Raw genomic sequence first — 27,199 nt, 5'->3', positions numbered from 1 at the left:
GTAGATATTACCACATCCGAGGTAGTAGCCAAACTTGAACAGCTTAATGGGACAAAATCGGAGGGCCCAGGTAATCTTCATCCAAGACTATTAAAGGAACTGGCACATGAAATTGCAAGCCCATTAGCAAGAATTTTTAATGAATCAGTAAACTCAGGGGTTGTACCTTACGACTGGAGAATTGCTAACCTAGTTCCTATTTTTAAGAAAGGGAAAAAAAGTGATCCGAGTAACTATAGGCCTGTTAGTTTGACATCTGTAGTATGTAAAGTCTTGGAAAAAATTTTGAAGGAGAAAGTAGTTAAGGACATTGAGGTCAATGGTAATTGGGACAAAATACAACATGGTTTTACAAAAGGTAGATCGTGCCAAACCAACCTGATCTCCTTCTTTGAGAAGGTAACAGATTTTTTAGACAAAGGAAACTCAGTGGATCTAATTTACCTCGATTTCAGTAAGGCATTTGACACGGTTCCACATGGGGAATTATTAGTTAAATTGGAAAAGATGGGGATCAATATGAAAATTGAAAGGTGGATAAGGAACTGGTTAAAGGAGAGACTACAATGGGTTGTACTGAAAGGTGAACTGTCAGGCTGGAAGGAGGTTACTAGTGGAGTTCCTCAGGGATCAGTTTTGGGACCAATCTTATTTAACCTTTTTATTACTGACCTTGGCACAAAAAGTGGGAATGTGCTAATAAAGTTTGCGGATGACACAAAGCTGGGAGGTATTGCTAACACAGAGAAGGACCGGAATATCATACAGGAAGATCTGGATGACCTTGTAAACTGGAGTAATAGTAATAGGATGAAATTTAATAGTGAAAAGTGCAAGCTCATGCATTTACGGATTAATAACAAGAATTTTAGTTGTAAATTGGGGACACATCAGTTGGAAGTAACAGAGGAGGAGAAGGACCTCGGAGTATTGGTTGATCACAGGATGACTATGAGCCGCCAATGTGATATGGCCATTAAAAAAGCGAATTCAGTTTTAGGATGCATCAGGCGAGGTATTTCCAGCAAAGATAAGGAGGTATTAGTACCATTGTACAAGGCACTGGTGAGACCTCATCTGGAATACTGTGTGCAGTTCTGGTCTCCCATGTTTAAGAAGGATGAATTCAAACTGGAACTCAAAGAGCTTGGCTTGTTTAGCCTAACCAAAAGAAGGTTGAGGTGGGGATATGATTGCTCTTTATAAATATATCAGAGGGATTAATATCAGGGAGGGAGAGGAATTATTTAAGCTTAGTACCAATGTGGACACAAGAACAAATGGATATAAACTGGACATTAGGAAGTTTAGACTTGAAATTAGACGAAGGTTTCTAACCATTAGAGGAGTGAAGTTCTGGAACAGCCTTCCAAGGGGAGTAGTGGGGGCAAAAGACATATCTGGCTTTAAGACTAAGCTTGATAAGTTTATGGAGGGGATGGTATGATGGGATAGCCTAATTTTGGCATTTAATTTAGCAATTGATCTTTGATTATCAGCAGGTAAGTATGCCCAGTGGTCTGTGATGGGATGTTAGATGGGTTGGGATCTGAATTACTATAGAGAATTCTTTCCTGGGTGCTGGCTGGTGAGTCTTGCCCACCTGCTCAGGGTTTAACTGATCGCCATATTTGGGGTCAAGAAGGAATTTTCCTCCAGGGCAGATTGGCAGAGGCCCTGGAGGTTTTTTGCCTTCCTCTGCAGCATGGGGCATGGGTCACTTGCTGGAGGATTCTCTGCAGCTTGAGGTCTTCAAACCACAATTTGAGGACTTCAATAACTCAGACATAGGTTAGGGGTTTGTTATAGAAGTGGATGGGTGAGATTCTGTGGCCTGCATTGTGCAGGAGGTCAGACTAGATGATCATAATGGTCCCTTCTGACCTTAAAGTCTACGAGTCTATTTCTCACCTCTATATATTATTTATTTAAAAACATTTTTGCTGTTAACAAGCATGTTAACTCTGGAGACACAAATCCAGTGTTTGAAAACTGCAAAACTAAGCATCTCTGATGGTATCTTATCTAGACTGAGCACTGAGTCCCATTGGGTAGATAGAAAGATTAACCTAAATAATATATACAGAAGCCCCTGGAACCCCATAAGATTGGGTCCCTAATCCATGAACTACTGGAACTCATTTACAAAACTTTTTTCTTAAACATTACATGAATATATTGTCTCATACTATAGAATAAGATTTTATAATCCCTATTCCATGATGAGATGTCTTTAAGCTATAATGTATCTTAATTAAAACTATCTTTAGATAGTTTTTTTCCTCAAAAAGCATTTTATCAAAAAAATCCAATTTAAATAAAAAAAAATCCGATTTTTAATTGTTTTGTTTTAAGTCATTGATTTTTATCCAGCCTGGTCAGAACCAGTCTTACAGAAAGTCTTAAAAGCATTGCTGCTGAGGCAGGTTACAGCTGTCATCTAATCTCTGACATGGACTAGTCAGGATGGCAATTTTAGTTTCCATTGGTAAGTTCAGGAGCAGCCAATGTGGCCAGCCCCACCCAATTTTGAGGCTAGCCTGAGCCCCTATTAACATTCTTCATGCTCGCCTGTGATAGGGAGATAACAGGCAACTTACACCACTTCAACCTTTCATTGATAGCCTTCCTGCCATCTGGGTTACATAAAACTGGCATAACCCTGGGCATGTTTCTGCATTGGAGTAGATAAGAGAGACTTTAGATTTAGGAGATTATTAGGCGTAGTATAGGGTCTAGCATAATGGGTCCCCAGTCCTGATTTGGGACTTCTAAGAGGCACTGTAAAGTGGATTCATATTACTGAAGCGCAGTTATAATCATAGTTCATTTTAATTGGTGTTGGTTACTGAAACATTAAGCATTGCCATGGATAACATGAGATTCAGCACAAGAATCAATTTTCTAGTTTAAACTGTTTTAATTTTCATATTTTAAAAAACTGAGTATTTGAGGGGTTTAAAATATGCATTTATTAAAACTAATCAGTTTTAATGTAATTTAATGAAAAATGATATTTATACAAGAACAAGAATTTAATTTCTTTAATTTTCAGCTAGAAAACTGTGGAAATCTACATAAATGATGACTAAAAAGCGACAAGGAGTCCTGTGGCACCTTATAGACTAACAGACGTATTGGAGCATAAGCTTTCATGGGTGAATACCCACTTCATCAAACACAACTTTAATAATAGGCAGTGATACCTGCTCCACCTATAATAAAGGTTCTAGTCATAAAAGCCTTACTCATACAAGTAGTCCATTAACCAATGGGATTAGTTGTATGGGGCTTGGCTTGATCATGTTCTAATTGAAGCCAATAATGAGAATTCCATTTACTTCAATGGTGCAGGATCAAGGCCTTGGGTAGCTACTACTGCAGGCCCCAATTTTGCAAAGACTTATACATCTGCTTATCTTTACATACCATGAGTAGTCCTGCTGGCTTACTGAAGCTACTCACAATGCATATAGTTAAGCACATACAGAAGTCTTTGCAGGATCAGGGTCTAAGGCTTCAATCCTGCTTTGGGATCTACAAACAGCTGATGAATCCCAGTGTAGGATTGGGGCCTATGTGAGTCATCATTGCAGGACTGGGCACAATGTTCAAAAGAACAAAAATCACTTAACTGTTGAAAAACATGTGTTATTTATTTAATTTGAAAATGTAGTGGAAATTACTGCAGTTTATTAACTTACCCTAAAAATTAAAATTACTTTAATATTCATATTTGTTTAAAAGTATTCACATGTATTGTGATGCAATAAATATAAAATTATTGCTCACAGTGAATGTGTCAATTGTGAAAATATTTATTATAATAATTCCAAAATTTAAAACGTAATTTTCTTATGATAGTTGTGGGAATCTTTGTATATAAGCAGTAATAAATAATTTTATTTTTTTGTTTCAGTTTTTCAGTCATGGATCAAATGTATTAAGTCAAAGTAGCAATGTACCTCAAGCTAGCTTCTTTCCACCTCTTCAAAACCTGATGTTACCACCAAATGCCTTTCAAGGAAAAGTGGCTTTTATTACTGGTGGAGGTACTGGGCTTGGCAAAGGAATGACAACAGCTCTGTCCAGTTTAGGTGCTGAATGTGTTATATCAAGCAGGTAAATACTAATAATCAAACCTAAAATATCTTTTTAAATTTAGTATTGAAAGCTGCATTGATCTGCTTCCCTGTTCCTTCATAAACAATACGTAAAGATACATTTTTTTATTCATAGCTACAGACATGTAATTTAGGTCTGTCTCTTAACCTGCAGTACCATTTTAATTATAATCTGATGTGCTAAATTTTAAAAAGCTGCTCTGAAATATACACAAACACGATGCAGAGTATAAATATTATATTTAAAATTGTTAGTATTTATGTACGACCTGTAATGTCTTGTGCTTGACTGCTGCATAACCTTCAATGAGAAGAAATACAAATTAAAGTCATAATGATAGTCCACAATCAGAAAGTATAATAAAACAAAAAAAGCCAGGTACACTTCACCTCTATTGCAAATCCAAGAGAGACAAAAAATAGAATAATAGAAATGTAGACAGGAAGGGACCTCAGGAGGTCATCTAGTCCAGCCTCCTGCCCTATGGCAGGACCAAGTATACCTAGACCATCCCTGACAGGTGTTTGTCCAGCCTGTACTTAAATATTTCCAATGACGTGGATTCCATATCTTCCCCTGGAAACCTTCTCCAGTGCTTAAGTATCCTTATGGTTAGAAAGTTTTTCCTAATATCTAATATAAATCTCTCTTGCTGCAGATTATGCCCATTCCTTCAGTGGGCATGGAGAATAATTGATTATCATCCTCTTTAAAACAGCCCTTAGCATACTTGAAAACTGTTATCAGGTCCCCACTCAGTCGTCTTATCTCTAGACTAAACATGCTCAGTTTTTTTAACCTTTTCTCGTAGGTCAGGTTTTCTAAACCTTTATTAGTTTTGTTGCTCTCCTTTGGATGATATTGGCCTTATTTGCAACTGCATCACACTGACTCTCATTAAATTTGTGTTCTACTATAAATGCCAGATCTTTTACATCTATACTACTGCCTAGCCAGTTATTCCCCATTTTATAGTTATGCACTTGATTTGTCTTTCCTAAGTGTAGTACTTTGCAGTTGTCTTTATTGAATTTCTTCTTGTTGCTTTGAGACCAGGTCTCCAATTTGCCAAGGTCATTTTGAATTCTAATCCTGTCCTCTAAACTGCTAGCAATGCTCCCAACCTGGTATCATCTGCATATTTTATAAACATACTCTTTACTCCATTATCCAAGTCTTTAATAAAAACATTGACTAGTACCAGACCCAGGACAGACCTCTTCCAGACCTCCACTCAATATGTCCACTCCAGTGTGACAGAGAACTATTGATTACTACTCTTTGAATCAGGGTGGATTTGACTTAAATCATTAGTCAGGAAGATTCGATTTAATCATGGATTTCTGCATAAAAGTACGTTCTTGTCGGTCTTCAGTTTTTTCCTCAAAAAGCATTTTATCAAAAAATCCGATTTAAATCATAAGTCTGGGTTTTTTTATTTAAAAAAAAATCATTGATTTTTATCCACCCTGCTTTGAATACAGTCTTTTAACCAGTTGTGCATCCACCTTATATTTATTTCATTTAGACTACATTTCCATAGTTTCTTTATGATGATGTCATGTGGGACTGTCAAAACCCTTATTAAAATAACGATATATCACATTGCAGCTTCCCCCTTATCCACTAGGCCAATAACCCTGTCAAAAAAGGAAGTGAAGTTGGTTTGGCATGATTTGTTCTTGATAAATTCATGTTGGCTATGATCCTCTAGATGCTTACAAAACAAGTCAACACATTTCTTTTTAAATGGACAGCAATGGCCATTGTGATTTTCATCATTAGAATTATCTTTCTGATCAAGTTTTTTTTATCATTTCCTATAGCTAGTATTTCTTTTAAACATAAGGATTTTACAGCAGCCCTAGCATAATTCTCATTATTAAAAATGATCTTTCTAAGATTTCTAGCATAATAGGAGCAAATAATCTCATCCTTCAAGTTAACACAAACGTGACTAATTGCGAGATTAAAAAAATTAATTGCATTTGCGGTTTTAATCGCACTGCTAAACAATAATAGAATACCATTTATTTAAATATTTTTTAGGTTTTCTGTATTTTCAAAAATAGGCATGGGGGCTCCAGGTTCCAGCCCCCATGAGGGCACCGGGCTTCAGCTGCTCTCAGGGCGTGGGGCTCTGGCCCAACTGCCATGCCTCCCCACCTCCAGAGCTCCGGGCTGGAACCCACTCCCCTCCAGCCCACCCGACACTTTGAGCTGGAGTCACCAATGATGCCTCCCTCCCTGCCTAAAGGTACGCAATTAACGTGTCTTCAGTTAATCGCAGGCGTTAACCGCGATTAATTGACAGCCCTAAATAAAATACTTAGAATCATAGAACCATCTACTCTAACCCCCTGCCAACATGTCGTTTAGGTGCCAAATGTGTTATGCAGGATTTGTGTTGTCCAAGACAGATGGCTATCCAGCCTCCTTTTGAAAAGTCTAGTGAAGGAGCATCCACAACCTCCCTAGGAAGTCTGTTCCATTGTCCTACTGTTCTTACGGTTAGGAAATTTTTCCAGAGATTTAATCTAAATCTTCCATGCTTTAGTTTGAACCTATTTCCTCTAGTCCTGCACTCTGTGGCAAGAGAATAACTTTTCCAATCATTTTTATGGCAGCCTTTCAAGTATTTGAAGACCACTGTCATGTTTCCCCCCCTTAATCTCATCTTTTCCAAACTAAACATACCCAGTTCTTTCAGCCTTTGCTCATATGATATACATTCCATCCCTTTAATCATCTTTGTCATTTGCCTTTGGTTACTTTACAGTTTTTCTACATCCTTTCTATCCATTGGTGATCAAAATTGGACACAGTACTCCAGCTGAGGCCTAACCACTGCTGAGTAGAGCATTACTGTCATTTACTCTTATTTCTAAATGAAGTTTGCATGCTATGCCTCTGTTAATGGAACCTAAAACTGTATTTGCTTTTTTGCAGCAGCATTGCATTGTTGAATCATGTTGAGCTTGTGATCCACCACAACTCCCAGATCCTTCTCAGCAGTGCTGCTACCAAGCCAATTATCCCCTGTTCTGTATTTTTGAATTTGGTTTTTCTTCCCTAAGGGTAGCACCTTACATTTGTCTTTTCTAAATTTCATTGTGCCCAGGATGAAGGCATTTTTTGTTAAACATCACCTGCTGTGTTTTACTATCAAAAGTATCTCTTTTTTAAGTCCCATCTAAGTTGCTTTTAGCTGATAATATGAGAGAAGATTACTTTGTTGGACATAACTTGGAATTTCTTTAAAGCTCCATTTTACTTGAGAGAGGTTTTTTCAGAAGCTAAATTGAAACACCAAGGCCCTAAATTATTTTTATTTCAAAGGTAAATTTTGCACTAACATCACCAACACACAAATGGAATTCATAGAAAGATTTTAATGTTTCAAAGTGTAATGATTTGTAACATAGATGCATTTAGTGGAAACTCAAAAGTCATGCTAAAATTTATAATTTATTTTTAGGAAGATCGATGTTTTGAAACAAACTGCAGAAGAAATTTCTTCTAAAACAGGAAACAAGGTATATTTTTAGATAAGTTTGTATTTTTATTAGTTTTTACTGCATTTTAAAGAATTTTTTAAAATTCTTTGTCTCATGAGTAATATTTTTATAAAGTCTTACAATTGCCTTTTTCTCCATTTAATATATAGGTTTATGCAATCCAGTGTGATGTGAGAGACCCAACTTCAGTTAAGAATGCTGTTGCTGAATTAATCAAGGTGGCAGGACATCCTGATGTAAGTATGATAGTTATGATGCAAGGATTCAATCTTCAGTGGTGAAAATACCCTGAATAGTATGTGGGAACAAAAGTGATATATCGTAGAAAAGCAGCTCTGCATACAGAGACCCAGCAGGAAAAAGACAGCTACTAATACAGCAGTAGTGCAGCACAAAACTAATGTTTTATCTGTTTATCTTAGTTTTTGACAGTGCCTATGCACAGAGGATCTACTCGGTTTTGTGTAGCTATTGAATGATTCAGTAGCCAAATGGACCAAATCCTGTCCCCTTACTCATTCATATAGTTCCATTGCTATAAAAGTGGAATTCCTTGTGTGAGTGAAGTGAGCAGAATGTAGCCATACAAGAATGATTTTATTTATCCCAGTACTTATGACACCTGTCAGCTATCAGAGTGTCTTCCAAATTAAAAGCAGAAATAACAGTAACATTGTCTCTCTTTCATCTTTCCTTGCCTTTTTTTTTTTTGTGGTGTATACAAAATATACAAAAAAGTACCTATTTTGAAAACGAACATGTAAAGAAATTATCAACTAAACCTAGCAGGTAAACGCTCTCCAATAACCTGCACACAGCCCTCAGCAACTCACTGTCAGCTAAACAAATCAGAACTCTACTCTCAAAATGTCACCTTCCATAAAGCCTGAGTAAAAAAGATAAGCCTTTCACTGTGCCCAGAAGATGAACAAATAAGGCTATCTTGGACCAAAGCTAAGGGACTGGTTCCAAAGCGAAGGGCTTCTTTATCCCCAGTCCCTCTCTGTTAAGTCCAGAGTATCCGCTGTTGCATTATGGAAAAGGGAGATAGGCAGTGTCTCAAGTAGACAGGTCCCAAGCTGGTTAGAGTTGTAGGAGAACTAGCCTGTTCAGTTTTGGGAGACAGGGCATATCTTTTAAAAACTTAGGGTCAGGCTGGCACTTGGAAGGGCTTTGCCAGTATAGCTGTAGTGGTATTCCATATCAAAGCACTCCAAGTGTGGACACAGCTTAAACTGGCAAAACTGTGCTTTTTAGCTTAATGCGGAGTTGTAGGGCCATCAGAGGGCAGAACTTGGAGGAGAGAGATACTAAAACCACAAGAAATGAAAGAAGGAAATAACTTGGCAAGAGAATAGAGTAGGGGATGTAAAGGAGGTGGTCAGGACAAAAATGAAATAAAGCAGAGGAGGGAGACAGCATGGGTCAGAAGTCAGTAAAAAAAATCCCATGAGAAAAAGAAAATAGATACTTTTTTTCACTTTCTTGGAGTTCTGTATCCTGCTTCAGTACTGTATGTTACAAAACCACTTGACAGTGAGTCTGTTTACAACATTTATTCTTTTATACCCACTTGTCCTCAATGGGTTATAAGAGTCAGGATCAGTGAACACTGATATTAGCAACTTAGGGAATATTAGGTCTGTGGGTGGTTGTTTGAACTATTAGTAAAGATCTCTGAGTTTGACCACCTAAAATTCTACTAAGTTACCAGTCCAGAATAGCTTTCATTCCAGTATTCACTATGAGAGAATGTCCTGGGGATGGGACACCCCGTCATCCATTGGGGAGTGGAGAAGGGTGTTATAGCCCTGTGCCTGAGTTCAAATGACCACTCTAGCCTCGGGCAGTATGGCCTAATGGCTGGAGTCAAAATGGTTGCCCTCTTCTGCAGGACTGCATGGCCTAGTGGCCAGGGTCAATATGGCTACCCCCTTAGTCAGGGCTGCGTAGCCTAATGGCCAGTGATAATATGGCAGCCCTCCTCTGCGGGAGCTACTGGCCAGAGTCAATATGTTGGCCCTCCTCTGCCGGGCCTAGTGGCCAGAGTCAATATGGCTGCCTCCTCAGTCAGGGCTGCATAGCCTAGTGGCCAGTGTGAGCAACAAGAGTGATGTCATGGTGGAAGTCTGCTATAGACCACCAGACTAGGGGGATGAGGTGGATGAGGCTTCCTTCCGGCAACTAGCAGAAGTTACTAGATCACAGACCCTGGTTCTCATGGGGGACTTCCATCACCCCGATATCTGCTGGGAGAGCAGAACAGCTGTATACAGACAATCCAGGAAGTTTTTGGAAAATGTAGGGGACAATTTCCTGGTGCAAGGATTGAAGGAACCAACTAGGGGCAGAGCGCTTCTTGACCTGCTGCTCACAAACAGGGAAGAATTAATAGGGGAAGCAAAAATGGATGGGAACCTGGACAGCAGTGACCATGAGATGGTAGAGTTCAGGATCCTGACAAAGGGAAGAAAGGAGAGCAGCAAAATATGGGCCCTGGACTTCAGAAAAGCAGACTTTGACTCCCTCAGGGAACTGATAGGCAGGATCCCCGGGAGAAAAACATGAGGGGGAAAGGAGTCCAAGAGAGCTGGCTGTATTTTAAAGAATCCTTATTAAAGTTGCAGGAACAACTCATCCCGATGTGTAGAAAGAATAGTAAATATGGCAGGCGACCAGCGTGGCTTAACAGTGAAATCCTTGCTTGTCTTAAACACAAAAAAGAAGCTGACAAGAAGTGGAAGCTTGGACAAATGACCAGGGAGGAGTACAAAAATATTGCTCAGGCATGCAGGAGTGAAGTCAGGAGGGCCAAATCACAATTGGAGTTGCAGCTAGCAAGTGATGTTACAAGTAACAAGAAGGGTTTCTACAGGTATATTAGCAACAAGAAGGTGGTCATGGAAAGTGTGGGACCGTTACTGAAGGGGGAAGCAAACTAGTGACAGAGGATGTGGAAAAAGCTAATGTACTCAATGCTTTTTTTGCCTCTATCTTCACAAACAAGCTCAGCTCCCAGACTATTGCACTGGGCAGCACAGTATGGGGAGGAGGTGACCCACTCTCTGTGAAGAAAGTGGTTCAGTACTATTTAGAAAATCTGGACAAGCACAAGTCCATGCGGCCAGATGCACTGAATCCAAGGGTGCTGAGGAAGTTGGCTGATGTGATTGCAGAGCCATTGGCCATTATCTTTGAAAACTCATGGTGATTGTGGGAGGTCCCAGATGGCTGGAAAAAGGCTAATGTAGTGCCCATCTTTAAAAAAGTGAAGGAGGAGGATCCAGGGAACTACAGGCCGGTCAGCCTCACCTCAGTCCCTGGAAAAATCATGGAGCGGGTCCTCAAAGAATCAATTTTGAAGCACTTCAAGGAGAGGAAAGCAATCTGGAACAGTCAGCATGGATTCACCAAGGGCAAGTCATGTCTGACTAACCTGATTGCCTTCTACGATGAGATAACTGGCTCTGTGGATGAAGGGAAAGCAGTGAATGTGTTATTCCTTGACTTTAGCAAAGCTTTTGATATGGTCTCCCACAGTATTCTTGCCAGCAAATTAAAGTAGTATGGGCTGGATGAATGGACTATAAGGTGGATAGAAAGCTGGCTAGATCGTTGGGCTCAATGGGTAGTGATCAATGGATCTAGTTGGCAGCCAGTATCAAGGGGAGTTTCCCAAGGGTCACTCCTGGGGCTGGCTTTGTTCAATATGTTCATTAATCATCTGGAGGATGGCATGGATTGCACCCTCAACAAGTTTGCAGATGACACTAAACTGGGAGAAGTGGTAGATACGCTGGAGGGTAGGGATAGGATATAGGGGGACCTAGACAAATTAGAGGATTGGGCCAAAAGAAATCTAATGAGGTTCAACAAGGACAAGTGCAGAGTACTGCGCTTAGGACGGAAGAACAAGGAGGAATGGTCTCAAGTTGTAGTGGGGGAAATTGAGGTTGGATATTAGGAAAAACTTTTTCACTAAGAGGGTGGTGAGGCACTGAAATGGGTCACCTATGGAGGTGGTGGAATCTCCTTCCTTAGAGGTTTTTAAGGTCAAGCTTGACAAAGCCCTAGCCTGGATGATTTAGTTGGTGATTGGTCCTGTTTTGAACAGGGGGTTGGACTAGATGACCTCCTGAGATCCCTTCCAACCTTGCTATTCTATGAATCTATATGGTGGCCCTCCTCTTCAGTTTATGATATATTATTTCCTGTGTCTGTCTAAACTGTACTTCATTTGATAGGAACATTTTTACTTCTATCTCTAGCAATGCCAAAAGTTTTCTTATACTTCTTAAGTGCTATGGTGAACTAATTTCCATGTAACATTTTAGGCTTGTCTTCTCTTGTTTTAGGTTGTGATAAACAATGCAGCTGGAAACTTTGTTTCCCCTACTGAACGTCTTTCTGCTAATGCATGGAAAACAATAGTTGATATTGTTCTTAATGGTACTGCCTTTGTAACTCTAGAAATTGGAAAGGAACTAATTAAAGTACAAAAAGGTAAGTTATACTTAAAGCTAAACAATGCCTAAGGATTGTGACATCTTATTACCATTTACTGTCCTTGCTTTAACACTTATGTACAATAGCAAGTTTTGATGCTTTAAATAAACATTTTGATAAATGAGTTTTAATGCAGTACAGGTTTGCAAGAAGAAACTTTTGTATAGTGCAAACATCTATACAACACAGCACTACCTTGCGGAATCCATAATTTTATTTTAGGACCTGATCCTGCAATCAGATCCAAAGTGAATGATGCTGCCTACACAAATCTGATTGCAGGTTTTGGACCTTATCTGTAAATTATTAATTTCTTTTAAATTACAAATAGTGCTATTACTCATCTCCTCTGTCCTTTCTCCATTTTCCTTTAATTAAGCAATGAACTATGTGGCATTCATTTAACTGGATTCAGTTAGGTTAAAAGCCGCGGTCGGTTATTCTCCCCCGACCCCCAAAAAAATACCATTAGAGTTACTATAAGCACCTGAGATTTATTTAAAGTAAAAGAACTGCAAACATCTAACTTGCTTTTCACTATATTTGAAGACTTTATGGATTTCCCTCTACTTAACCAATAAAAGTAGACATATTGGTTTCAGTCTTCTTTTTAGTCACTTTCCAGTCATTTTTCAAGTTCCAGGCTGTGATGTGTTTTGGCTAGTAGTGGTGCAAGTTCCTGGGTATGGTTTACCATATGGTCCCATTTTTATTACCACTTTTCCAGATGTATTAAGGCACAAGGTCACACATTGAGTCAATAGTTCACACTAGATAAAAGCCTAGAATTGTCCTGACTTGTATTTAAATTTAGAAAAATTAGTTTTTTATAGGTAAATGTTGGTAAATGTCGATTTCACTGTATGCACACAAACCAACAAAAAGTATTTCCATCAATGATGATAGAACTGTACATATAAGCAAAGTAAGAAGAGTGCTGATTGAGAACTTAAGAGTTTGATTTAATTACTTTTACTTTGTATATTTTGACATGTGACATGTGACTAATTTGTGTTTTAAGAGTTATATGAAGCTTTAACTTTTTGAGTCTCATTATCTACTGTCACTAAAAAATCGTCTGACCACAACCCATAATTTCCCACAACTGTGAAACTTTAAATTAATAAAAATTGAAAAAAAAATTGCTTAAAGCCCATAATTTCACACAGTGGTGACAATTTCAATTGATAAAAATAAAAAATGCTTAAAAATAAACATTGATATTATCTGTCAAATATAAACAATAAAAATTGAATTCTGCAAAGCCTATTTGTATTGCATTTCTCTAGCTGCCTGATCAGATGGACTTGTTCATTCTAAAATTTCAGATTTTTGTTGCTTTAACACAGTCTGCAATTATGTAAAAGCAGAAGAAAAGTGTTTCCTTTCTAACAAGAAACTTTCCAAAATACATTCTTAATTATTGTGCAATCACTGTGTCAGGCTCTGTCTTTCGTACCTGAAACCATATTTACTGCTCATTAGATTGTAGTTTTAAAATTAGTCTTTAAATAGCCAAAATCATCTCTTCATATATTTTGCTGTATATCATTATGATCTTCATTATGATCTTTTTAATGTATCTGCCTATAACTGCCTCTTCTTTGTGCTTCAGGGAATCCTTGAGAATAAGGTATTTTAATTTCTTTCGGATTTTTCCTAGGGAACATTTAAAATAGTAAATTACCAGTAGAATATAGACTTAATTCAAGAATGAGGTACATCATCTTCCTTTGTTTTTGTGATAATTATAAAATTCATAGTCTCTTCACTGTCCATGAATATTGAGTAGTTCACTTTACATATGTGAGCCACCTCATCTTTTGACTATTTCTATTCCTCCATTACCCAAAATATACATTTATTCCAGAAGGATATAGGAAAAGCATTCTGGAAGAAGCCACATCTAGAGCATGAAAATTAATAGCATGCATAAAGACCTGTTCCTGTATTTTACCTGAACAAAAATCCGTTACTACAATCATAATTACAAAAAATGCGAATCTGGTCAGATTTATTGAGATTACAGTCTTTATGATAGCGTAGTACAACTTTACTCCAAAAAGTATCCACAGTGCCTTGAATTTTCTGTGCCATTGCTGTATATTGATGACTACAGTTTTAAGTTACAAAGCTGTGTATACGCTCTTTAGAGTATGTTACGGTCTCTGGTCAAATAGTATTTTCATGTGCTGCATGCAGTGCATTCTAGAAGTGTACAGTTAGTCCAGTAACACTTAGGTACTAATATCTTCTTCCTACTCAGCATCTCCAAGATCCATTCTCACAGACAAATTTCTGTTGGGACTTCTTAATGTCCTGCCTATTTTACTTCAGTAGCTTCTTTTCTGGCCTTCCAAAGATATACCTTGCTTCCCTTTAGTCAATACACATTGCAGCCATTAAAGTCAGCTTCCGTGTCTCACAACAGGAATTTGTTAATGTCCTCTTCAGTTACCTTCCCTGGCTCCCCATCTCATATCCCATTAAATTTAAGCTTCTTGCCTCCTTCAAAGCTCCATGTACTTCTTTCCATCTCTATATATCCTTATTAAGTTTCATGGCATCCTTCTACCTTCCCTCTCTATTCTAATAGTGTCCACACCCTTGGCCACCAGTTAGTCATCGTCTTTCACAGTTTTGCTTTCTTCTTCGTGGCCCCTGCATGCAAGGCCTGTTCGCATTTAAGGCTCTTTTAAGAGACCCACTTCTGCCATGCTACCTTCAGTGAATCTCATATTTTATATTTTAAAAAATTCCCTATTTGTTGTTTCCCTTCCCCTAACCTGTGTCTACTTGCCTGTCCTTACACTATGAGCTCCTTGGAGCAGGGACCATTCTTTCTTGAATGTTTGGGATGCACAGAGGACATTGTGAGTGCTACTGTAAACAGATATTTAATAATAGTATGCTGGCATACATCTCAGCTGTTATAGGGACACTGACATGTATTTTAGGTCCAAAATGTGATTTACATTAAAACTATTTTTGTAAATAGTACACACTTTATTTAGTTTTAAGCTCTTTGTTGCAGGAAGTGTCTTACTGTGCATTTGTATGCTATCTCGCACAGTGGGGTCCCAATCTCTGTTGGGGCATATAAGTGTTACTGTAATACAAATGTCCATTGCCTCTTTATTTAAACATTATTTTAAATTTTAACACATGAGATAGCAAAAACAATTAGATAACGGCCTTTTATTGAACTGATACATTTACACACACACCTTGTAAGAGTGAAGTGAAATACATATAAATAAAACATTGAGCCTTAACAATACCCGGTAAATATCAGTCTTGCGGCTTCTAATCTGGGGGCACCTGGTTTTACTTAATGTGCATTTAATAAACCTATCCCTTGTAAGTCTACTAACTGCATAATTTATATCCACATCAAAATAGATTTTAAAGTTAATTGGGGGGGAGGTTGTCTCTTTTTCTGTTCAAAGTCTCTGTATGAAGAATTTCATTTCTCTAAGGCTAATTGTTGCAGGATATCCTCAGGCATATCTGTTAATGCCCATTTAGCTTATGTTGTTGGTTTTTATTTTAATTCTCCTGTGAATTTTTCTCACCATAAATATTTAACTGAGTTATTTTACTTTGTCTTTGTATATGGGCTATCCCCAAGACGTAAAATGTTAGTGATGTCCATTGAGCAACAATCATAATTAAAATCATTATTCTACCTATAGTATTTTTTAAAATATTTTAGTTTTACATTCACTAGCATAAGGAACTAGTGGTCTCTTTACCAGGGACTTATGGCTAATGTTTTGTTCCCTTTCTCAACTAAAGTTTGGGCAAGCTATTTTTGAATATTACAAAAGAAATGAATGAATGAACAAACAAAATATATTACATCATTCATTTATGTTGATAATTGCTATTCTACCTGAATGTCTGTTAATGTATTTTATAAAAATAACAGTCTTTGTTGTGAGACCTCATTATGGCACTAATAGCAAGATTAGTACAATTGTCAAGATTAACTTGGGTATATTTTCTGCTGTAGTATGAGTTACTGTAATCGGCTAAGAAGAAAGATCTCTGGGCACTAGAATAAACTTCAGTTTCAGCCTCAAGACCCCCTACTGTAATTGGTAATAATTTAAAACTGTGCTGAAATTAATAATTGTTCACACTGATGTTTTATGTCCTGCCCTTTCAGCCAGGAAGTGTGGGGAACTGTTGGAAGCTGTAGCAAAAATAGCTGCCTGAGAACTGATGGTATGCCTGCGCTGCAGATGGAGGTGTAATTCCCAGCTTAGGAAGACACCCTCCCTAGCTTTCATCAAGCTAAAAATAGCAGTGCAGCCACAGCAGCATGAGCAGTGGCTCGGGCTATCCGCCAGAGTACATATCTAGGATCTCAGATGGGATTGTACTCAGGCAGCCAGCCCAAGCAGTTGCCTGTGCCATTGCATCTATGCCACTGGTTGTAGAACACTAGCACAAGAAAAGCTAGCATGTGTACATCTACCCAAGCTGGAAATTACACCTCAAATTGCAGTATGGATATAGCCTAAAGGCCTGGGCAGCAAGAAGTATCATGAGTATAGTAACCTGGCTCATGCCTTGTGTACACTACAAGGGGTTTACTGGTATAATTTCAGTGTCAGTGGGACTCTATGGGTGCAAGGGCCTACTTGCACAATTCCAAATACAGTACTGGGATTTATAGTACCATCAAGAAAAAGCATTTGTATATATGGAATAACTCTTTCATTTCAGGGACAGGAGGAACCAAACGTGAAAAGAACAGCTGGAGCCAAACTTGTTTGAGTTCTTTTTTACAGCTGAAAGTTAAATCTCTGAAAACAGAGATGATGCAAACACCAGTACTGTTCTAATACTTGTTGTTGTTAATTTTAAGATTTGTAGCTCATCCTGCGTTTTTAAAAATGTTATCTTCTTGCATCTTACAGGGGCAGCATTCTTGGCTATTACAACAACCTATGCAGAGAGTGGGTCTGGATTTGTGTCACCAAGTGCCTCTGCCAAAGCTGGGGTAGATGCAATGTGCAAGTGAGTAGTTGAGCATACCAATGCTTTATCTTCACATTTCCCAGGCTGGGCTGATTGGTTCTTTATCCACATCCTGTCAGTCTGACAAAATGAAGCTAGTTGACTGGATCATGAATGAACGCCTTAGCTTCCATTTTACGTAACAAGAAAGCAGTTGCTACTATCACAGCTTCTCATGGAAAGAAGTATGTAAGTTTTATTACTTTTGCCATCTTACTAGGGCAAAAAGAAATCAATAAATAGTTTACTCAATTCCATGGATTCTGCTGCTTAGATTTTCATCAGGACTACCTGCAATAATTCCTTTAATAGCATTAAACAGATATCCACATTCATTCCCCAAACAAAGACATCTGTGATTAGCGGCTATAGGGGAATAGAGATGATACTAACAGACAGTGCAGCCGCTACACTTCAGTAGAGATAATCAAATGGAAATGTTTGAAAATATAAGTAGGTCAGGTGTGATTTATTTCTCCAGAAAAACAGAAAGCAAATAAGGGATACTTCTGCTTTGTTCTGTGTACACTTTTTTCATACAAGTTGAGTGTGACTTAAGTGTGTATTTCAGAGACTAGCCACCTTATTCGTTTACCACACCAGATGTTTTAGCACCTTTAAAGAAACAGCATATGCAAAGATAATATTGTTCATAAAAGGAAAACTGCACTGCTTACTCTGCTTTGTAAAACATTTTAGAAGTTGGGATTTGGTTATCTTATGTTTCCGAAAACACTTGGTTTGAGAATTATATTGAAGATCTGCCACAAGTGTATACTGGTGGGATTTTCTAAAGTGCCTAAGGGAGCTAGGTACCTAACTCTCAATGATTGTCATGAACGTATGCTTTATATGCAATATATACTTCAAATGGGTGTTACTGTATTTGTCAGTTCGCTAATTCATATAACATCAGATCCATGTGTGAGAAGATTAAAATTCAATAACAAAAAAAGGAAAATATTTAAAAAAAAATCTACCAGTACGTAGGTCAGGATTCAAATGTTAAAGTGTTTATAAATTCGACACATATACTTCCCAGTTTTGATTCTGAATTACATCTTGAATAACATTAGGCAACATGCTGTTTGAAATATTTATTCATTCTATTAATGAATTTTTAGGTCTCTTGCAGCTGAATGGGGTAGATATGGCATGAGATTCAATGTGATCCAACCAGGTCCAATAAGAACAAAGGTACATTTCTGTCATTAAAAAGTGAGACTTGACCTTACATGTGCTTAGGCCTGGTAGAAATTGATTTTTATTTTTGTAATAATTTTGATGGAAATATTAATGTTTATTTAAAGCATTTTATATATTTTTATTGATATTTTCACAGTTGCACAAAATTGTTTTTTTCAGCTTTTCTTATTTTTTTCTCTTAAATTTTCAAATTTGTGGGAACTTATGGCAGATGTACAATAATTATTTAATTACATTAGATGTTGAGATTTAAAAAGTTAGTTTTATAACTGTTAACACAAGTTGTCACCATATCAAAATATACAAAATAAATAGTCTTAAATCAAACTCCAGAGAGTTCTCAAACAGCATTTTTTTTACTTTGCCTATCTGTAAATTTTGTTAATTGATGGAAATATATTTTATTCTGTTTGTGTATGTACAGTGAAATTGATGTTGTCATGGAGTGTGCCACTCATCCCTGATCTAGCGCCTCCTCCTGGTCACTCTGGGGCTTAACTCTGAAGGCTAGTGCTCCTGTCCACAGTTTGCATGCCATCACTCTGACTCTGGCCTGCAGCTCCTCTCATTCTAGGACCCACAGCATTCTCTTTGTGACTTACCCCTCCAGCTAGATCATTCAGTGTTCCCCATTCTGGGGTTCAGACCATCAACCGTCCTAGACAGTCTTCTCATTCACTGCCCCGGTGCCACTCCCTCAGTAGCTGGTAGGGGAACCAGGCCTGCTCTCTACTCCTCAGTCCAGGGACCCTTAGCTCGGCAGTTCTGGCCTTCCTCTCTCTGCCCTTACTGTTCCTTCCCTACTGCTTCCTACTCTCTGGTTCCCCTTTTCTCTCTGGGTGTACCAGCTCCAAAAAACCTTTTCCCAGGGAGTGACTACCCTTTCTCAGCAGCTGTCCCTATCTCTTGCCAGCTTCCTGGCTTTATAGGGCCCAAGTGTTCCTACACAGGTGAGCCTGTTCCTAATTAGCTGCCTGCAGCCAAAAGCTCCCCCGTTTGAAGCGTAATTAGCTGATTGGGCCTACCTGGCTCAATTCCACTCTTGCAGAGCTGGTGTGGGGGTCTCACCCCATCACAGACATATATCGACATTTACCAATAAAAATCTAATAATTCCAAGTCTACATATGCTATGCCATGCAAACTTGCTTTAAGGTAGTGTAACCCTTACTATAATCCTTTCAGTATAGATAAGACCAAACTTGGTTTCTCCAGTGATCCAACGGTGTTGTGCAACATCGAGCAAGTCGGTTATACTCACAGTGGTTTATTCTCCCCATCTGTGAAATGAGAGTAATTGTAAAATGCTTTAGGATAGTATTTTCCCAAACTTTTAAAAGCTGAGCCTCCCTTCTCCCAATAAAGGAAAATGGAACTTCATGCCTCCCTTCAGCTCCTCTGAGGGTTATTTAAGGTTTACCCTCATTTTAGAATTTAAGTTAAATTAAATTAAATTGTATTTTTAAACAGGTCTTTCAATTTTTATTTTAAGAAATGACACATATATTTGTTTGAGGAAAGCAAGGCTTTACATTAAATTCTGTGGCATTTGTTTGTTTGTAATTCTTTTGAGTGCCACATCCAATCAATTCCAAAATTTCAGGGAATGTTGTAGGCATCAGTGAGTAGAACCCTATTGATTTTGGTGAAAATAGGAGAACTGGAAGGAGGAAACTGGAGGACACTTGGGCCTCTGGCATCTGGTTAGCAGAACCAGCAGCTTCAACCTCCTCTGCAATTGTGTATACATCAAAGAACTGGTTGATGACAACCTTAATGCCTTCCAGTATAATAATACCCACCATCTCAGCTCTGCTGATCCTCCCAGGACAGTTTAAAAATGTTGACATCATGAATGACTTATGTCCCAGACAGAAAGAAAAGAAATGAGTGGTGTGGAAAATGGGGAGGTTCACAGAAGTCCTGGTGGTTGGGTGGCAGGGAGGAGAACAAGGGGTCCCTGGTATGGAAAAGGGAGAAAGGGAAAGCATGGGAGAAGGGAGAGAGAATAGGGGAGACATAGAGCCCCTGGCATGAAAGACAGTGGTATGGGCGAAGGGAGCCCCTGGCATGAATGATGGAGTGGGGGATTTGCAGGGAGTCCCTGAACTAGAGGGGAACGGGAGGCTGACAAACAGGGAGCTTGTAGGGGTAATAGAGCAATGCAAGGAGCCCCAGGGGGAAACAGTGTGCTTGGCCAACAGATACAACAAAGCGTGCAACTCCCTAGTCAATACTGAATGCTAGATGATTGAATACAAGTTACTTTATTATTTGAAACTGAAATAAAACATTTATTTTCAAGTTTACAGTATCACTTCACAGCGATTTTTAGTTCTAATTGCATGTGCTAAGTGGTGACATTAATTTTTTTCTCTAAAACAGTTTCACACTCATTAACTATGTTAATCACAGTTCTTGGCCTTGGCTTCCTCTCAGGTGGGCATAGATGCCCTCATGGGCAATTTGGGCTTTGCTTCTCAAGCAGAAGTGGAGGGGAGAGGGGGAATAAACCCACCCCGTCGTCACTTAGAGCAGATTGTGGAGATCTTCATAATAAACCTTGAATAATTAAATACTTTACATTAACTGTCGTCATTGTATCTGAGTTAGTGGGACAGTTCATGCTTCAGAGCTATTGTTCAGGCTCTCTATGAACGAAGGCAGGCATTGCTGCATGAGGTGCTAGTGAGTCATGTTTTCAAGGTTCTCTTCAACTGTAATAGCTGGAGACTTACTTTTTTAATGAAAGCTGATATGCTGGAGAACAATTGAGAGGCCTATCTATATTCTCCCCCCACCTGCCCTGGGGGAAGGCCCCACACTTTGGGAAACACTTCTTTTAAGTAACTGTAGGAGGAAAAGAAAAGCCCTTTATCAGTGCAAAGTTATTAGATATACAACCTAGTATTTTAAAAAATAAGATCATTAAGCAGTTATAGTACTATTTTATTGATATGTTTTACTAAATAGCACTATGCTTGCTTAACTTCAGAAATCTAAGAAAACATATGTGATTTTGCTCAGTAAAGTTTATTCTTGTTAGTAAAAGAGTCCATTTGAGTGAGGTTTTTCTCCCCAGGCTCACCCATGTCTTGCACTGTTCCCAGATATTCAAATGCACTTTAAAGCCCAAAGCTATCTAGATTTATTCTGTTCATTGTTCCTATTCAGCCAGATTAAAGAATACTTGCTTTTCAGTTTGGTTATTCTGTGCTACGTATGATTTTGGTTTATTTTTAAGTTTCCTCTACATTTCTATAGTAGCCCTGAGGCATTCTCATTTTTCTTTATCCTGCAAGTTTTCAGAAAAAGTGTAAAAAAACGCTCACTAGAAGCCTTTCTTTACTGCGAAATAATAGTTTAGAAGGGTCACTGCTGAACACCATGAACTGCTTTGTTAAATTCTGGTATAACTTGGTTGACTGAATTTGCACCAGAATTTGACCTTTGTCTCCTGTTCTCTCTTAACCCACCCCACTAATAAGCATGTGATTGTCACAACACTCCTGCTAACTGTTAGATTATGTATTAAGTCTGAAACCAGGAATCAAATCTTAGTTTGAATTTATTTTCTAGTTACTCATAACATTTTGCTGAATGGTTTTTTTGTTTGTTTGTTTTTAAATTCTGTAGGGTGCTTTTACCCGTCTTGACCCAACAGGTGAATTTGAGAAAGGAATGATTGGAAGGATTCCCTGTGGCCGTCTGGGAACTGTAGAAGAAATTGCAAATCTTGCCACATACCTCTGTAGTGAATATGCTAGTTGGGTTACTGGAGCAGTAAGTTTTCATTATTCTAGTTCATGCTGTCAGCAGTATTAAGCTTATAGATGATGTTCTTAGTGATGTTGAGAATTTTTAAAGAAGCTTTAAGTGCTGTAGAGTATTTGAGAGCTTAAGCAAAAGAAATTGCTAATTTGAAAACCTTAGGTTCATTTTTAACCTAGTCGATTATATTTAAGGCTACGATTTAGTAATGGAGGTTGTGAAGTCATCAGTGACTGTGATGTCCAGTGATGTCACAGAATCCGTAACTTCCAGTGACCTCTGTGACTTCAGCCTGTGGCACTCGGGAGCTGCAGGGTCCCCGGAGCTCCAAGCTGCCCCATGTGGCGGGGGTACCCTGCAGCTCCCAGTCGCCCCTGACAGCAGGGAAACCCCCGAGCTCCAGACCATGGCGGGTGTCAGGGGAGCCCCCGAGTTGCCGGCCGCCGTGGGTGGTAGAGGCCCCTGGAGCTGCTGGCAGTGGGAGCATCCTGCAGCTCCTGGCCCACAGCAGGCGGTGGGGACCCCCGAAGCTGCAGGCAGCTCGGCCCCCGCAGCTCCCAGCCATGGGGTGTGGGGGATCCTGGAGCTCTAACACCCAACCTGCGGTAGGGGCTCCCAGAGCTCCTAGCTGCTGCACAGCTGCCCCGTTGCAAGTGGTGTGGGGACCCACAGATCCCCATTTTGTCAGAGATATTTTTAGTAAAAGTCACAGCTTACGTGAATTTTTCTTTATTGCTCATGACGTCTCCATGACTTTTACTAAAAATATCCATGACAAACTCTTAGCCTTAATTATTCTTCACTCTAGCTGAGGGATCTCAAACTCAAATCACCATGAGGACTAGTACATTGGCCGGGGGGCCGCATCACTGACACCTTTTCATACAAAGATACAAAAGCCCGCCTCCGGCCCCACCCCACTCCACCCCTTCCATGAGGCTCTGCCCCTGCCCCACCCCAATTCCAACCCCTTCCCCAAAGTCCTTGCCCCAACTCTGCCCCCTCCCTGTCTCTATTCCAACCCCTTCCCCAATCCCCGCCCCGGCCCCACCTCTTCTCCGCCTCCTCCCATGAGTGCGCCACATCCCCGCTCCGCACCCCCTCCCTCCTGGAAACTCCAGCTGTTTGGTGGCGCTTAGGACTTTCCGGGGGGCGGGAGGGGGAGCAGGGATGCGGCATGCTCAGGGGGGCCGAGGCAAGGGGGTGGGGGGGGAACTGGAGGTGAGGGGAGCTATGGCGGGCCGCAGGAAATAACTTGGCCCGCACACTGCGTGTTTGAGACCCCTGCATGGTTTTAAAGCACAGAGCCTCTTATAAGAAGTGTTGCATTCATTTATTTTGAGTGTATTTTTTAAATCTGAATTTGTACAAGGTTGAGGTTGGTGTTTCCGAACCCTGATATAAGAATGCTAATGATACACGAGCTTAATTTAAAAAAAAGCACCAACCTTAAGTGCATTGCTTCCTTTTCCCCTAGGTTATTAGAATGGATGGTGGAGAATATGTTTCTATGGCTGGACAGTTCAATGACCTGAAAAAGGTAGTAAGTTACATGCATACTATTTACATACAAACATACTTTAAATTTTATATAAAATTGTATATAGACCCAAGTGAAATGCTATTTCTTCTTATATTATGTAGGTTACCAATGAGCAGTGGGATATGATGGAAGCATTAATCAGGAAAACAAAAGGTTCTTAAAATACTCTTGTCTTATCATCTTCCTTACAGAAAGTATCACTGAAAAAGTACCATTAGCTGTAAATCTCTCACACATTAAGAAATAATCTTGTTAAATATTTTATCTGACAATTCTAATAAAACATTTTGAAATTGTAATATGTTTTGAATGAGTCATTTATACTTACCCCTTAATTTGACTGTTTTGTTCCCATAAACAAATGAAGTCTTTTGATTAGGTACGTAAAATATTCTACAGCTTTGAGTAAAAATGTCTATACCAGGGGTAGGCAACCTATGGCACGTGTGCTAAAGGCGGCACATGAGCTGATTTTCAGTGGCACTCACACTGCCCGGGTCCTGGCCACTGGTCTGCGGGGCTCTGCATTTTAATTTAATTTTAAATGAAACTTCTTAAACATTTTAAAAATCTTATTTACTTTACATACAACAATAGTTTAGACTTGTAGAAAGAGACATTTTAACATTTTTAGAAGGTATTACTGGCACGGAAAACCTTAAATTAGAGTGAATAAATGAAGACTCGGCACACCACTTCTGAAAGGTTGCCGACCCCTGGTCTATGCCATGCTGTGGAATTAGTTCCCCTTCTCTGCTTGTTTTAATGTGGGCTGGTCTACATGGTGTGATAGTGTGCACCAGCACTAACTGGTCCATGTGGGTCCCGGCTGGTGCACACTAAAAGTTCCCTAGTCCCCATTTCAAACAGTACTACGTTTACAGGAAGTAGGGAACCTTTAGTGCATGCTAGCAGGATCCATATCGGTCAGTTAGTGTGTGACATACTGATGGGCGCTAGAATTTACATCCCAGCTGGAGTACATTATAACATCATGTAGACAAACCTATATTTCAATGTGTTTTTCCCTCAGTTATTCAGTTATTTGCATATTTTTAATCATAATTTTAATTCCAGTAATGTTTCTGGAATATTTTACTGAAAAAATAAATGATAAACAAACTGATGGAAACTACGAAATTAAGATGTAAGCTTTGCACTTCAGTATTAGTTCCTGACCCTGCAAACACTTACACATGTGCTTTGCTTTACTACCATGAGGAGTCAATGGAACATGCATAAGTCTTTGCAGAATTGGGGCCTAATACTGTTGCTGGGAGGAAGAGTGTAAATGGGTAGGGAGTACTAAGGTACATCTCACACAGAAGTTAAAGACTGAATACAGTACAAGTCACACTCTTGATTTTGCTGACATTTTTCGTCTGTGTTGCATCTGTTGTAATTGATATTAAAAATTACATTGAAGACTGGGTTTGCCTTCCTGAATATATACATATTTTCGCTCCCTCAAAAGTTTTATAGACTCTAGGACTGGAAGGGAACTCGAGAGGTCATCAAGTCCAGTCCCCTGCCCTCATGGCAGGACCAAATACTGTCTAGACCATCCCTGATAGACATTTATCTAACCTACTCTTAAATATCTCCAGAGATGGAGATTCCACAACCTCCCTAGGCAATTTATTCCAGTGTTTAACCACCCTGACAGTTAAGAACTTTTTCCTAATGTCCAACCTAAATCTCCCTTGCTGCAGTTTAAGCCCATTGCTTCTTGCTCTATCCTTAGAGGCTAAGGTGAACAAGTTTTCTCCCTCCTCCAGATGACACCCTTTTAGATACCTGAAAACTGCTATCATGTCCCCTCTCAGTCTTCTCTTTTCCAAACTAAACAAACCCAATTCTTTCAGCCTTCCTTCATAGGTCATGTTCTCAAGACCTTTAATCATCCTTGTTGCTCTTCTCTGGACCATCTCCAATTTCTCCACATCTTTCTTGAAATGCGGTGCCCAGAACTGGACACAATACTCCAGTTGAGGCCTAACCAGCGCAGAGTAGAGCGGAAGAATGACTTCTCGTGTCTTGCTCACAACACACCTGTTAATGCATCCCAGAATCACGTTTGCTTTTTTTTGCAACAGCATCACACTGTTGACTCATATTTAGCTTGTGGTCCACTATAACCCCTAAATCCCTTTCTGCCCTACTCCTTCCTAGACAGTCTCTTCCCATTCTGTATGTGTGAAACTGATTGTTCCTTCCTAAGTGGAGCACTTTGCATTTATCTTTGTTAAACTTCATCCAGTTTACCTCAGACCATTTCTCCAATTTGTCCAGATCATTTTGAATTATGACCTTGTCCTCCAAAGCAGTTGCAATCCCTCCCAGTTTGGTATCATCTGCAAACTTAATAATCATACTTTCTATGCCAACATCTAAGTCATTGATGAAGATATTGAACAGAGCCGGTCCCAAAACAGACCCCTGCGGAACCCCACTTGTTATACCTTCTCAGCCGGATTGGGAACCATTAATAACTACTCTCTGAGTACGGTTATCCAGCTAGTTATGCACCCACCTTATAGTAGCCCCATCTAAATTGTATTTGCCTAGTTTATAGATAAGAATATCATGTGAGACCGTATCAAATGCCTTACTAAAGTCTAGGTATACCACATCCACCACTTCTCCCTTATCCACAAGACTCGTTATCCTATCAAAGAAAGCTATCAGATTGGTTTGACACGATTTGTTCTTTACAAATCCATGCTGGCTATTCCCTATCACCTTACCACCTTCCAAGTGTTTGCAGATGGGCGGTGGGTAAATGCTCCTGAAAAGAGAGAGACTAGTAGCTCCTTCGGTGCAATTGTGATTCAGAATCCTTTACTCATTGTCTGATATCACTTAGGGCAGAAACAAGGCTCCGCCATTCCTGTCTGTCATGCTATTTGTGTGACAAAAGTTTTGCTGACATAAGTGCTAGTGTAGACATGACCTTAGACCTCAAAATGCGTCTCAGATCCAGGGAAATGGAAGCAGCTCAGTCCTCTAGCAAGGAAAACACTAACAATTCAGTGCCCTCTAGGCCAGGAGTAAAAGGAACAGTTCAGTTCCCTTTTACCAGAATTTGGGGTATTTCTTGGATCTGTGTCCAAACTTTCCAGGTCTCTGGATTTTTTTCTGGCTCTTGAAGAGAGTCAGTTATATGTTACCTGATTGCTTTTCTCCGAATCAGGAAGACAGGTTTTCCTTACCTAACTACATTTATTCTCTGGATGACAAGTTAGATGAAACATGGCTTGTTGCTTCACACCAGTCTCTGCAGATGACCTTCATGACAGACAGGTTAACCTTTCTCCTTCCAAATGCAGGACAAATTATTATTTATAATCGTCATTTTTTTTAAAAAAATCTCATATTTACAACTGATGGATGAACTTCCAAAGGTGATGTTTCTCTGAACTCCCAAAAATTCAGATGCTTATCTGTGTTACAATCACTATGGAAATCCACTGGAGATTTTCTTAATCAAACTTTGTGGTTT

General features: G+C 39.2%; 1 protein-coding gene across 2 annotated transcripts in view; it reads left to right on the top strand.

The window, feature by feature from the left end:
• Positions 1-23,996, top strand: part of DECR1 (2,4-dienoyl-CoA reductase 1) — a 43,284-nt gene extending 19,288 nt beyond the window's left edge. For both annotated transcript variants that reach the window (XM_045003678.1, XM_045003677.1), the window contains exons 2-10: positions 3,920-4,122; positions 7,604-7,661; positions 7,793-7,879; positions 11,999-12,146; positions 17,078-17,177; positions 18,302-18,374; positions 22,020-22,166; positions 23,632-23,694; positions 23,799-23,996. In XM_045003678.1, coding sequence (XP_044859613.1) covers positions 4,001-4,122; positions 7,604-7,661; positions 7,793-7,879; positions 11,999-12,146; positions 17,078-17,177; positions 18,302-18,374; positions 22,020-22,166; positions 23,632-23,694; positions 23,799-23,858 — 858 coding nt within the window. In that variant the 5' untranslated portion in view covers positions 3,920-4,000 and the 3' untranslated portion in view covers positions 23,859-23,996. The remainder of the gene's footprint in view (positions 1-3,919; positions 4,123-7,603; positions 7,662-7,792; positions 7,880-11,998; positions 12,147-17,077; positions 17,178-18,301; positions 18,375-22,019; positions 22,167-23,631; positions 23,695-23,798) is intronic.
• The last annotated feature ends 3,203 nt before the right edge of the window (positions 23,997-27,199 follow it).

Source organism: Mauremys mutica, chromosome 2 (genome assembly GCF_020497125.1).
Source record: "Mauremys mutica isolate MM-2020 ecotype Southern chromosome 2, ASM2049712v1, whole genome shotgun sequence".
Lineage (NCBI taxonomy): Eukaryota > Metazoa > Chordata > Testudines > Geoemydidae > Mauremys > Mauremys mutica.
Note: the sequence above shows the minus strand (reverse complement) of the source record. Positions and strands in the feature narration are given on the sequence as shown.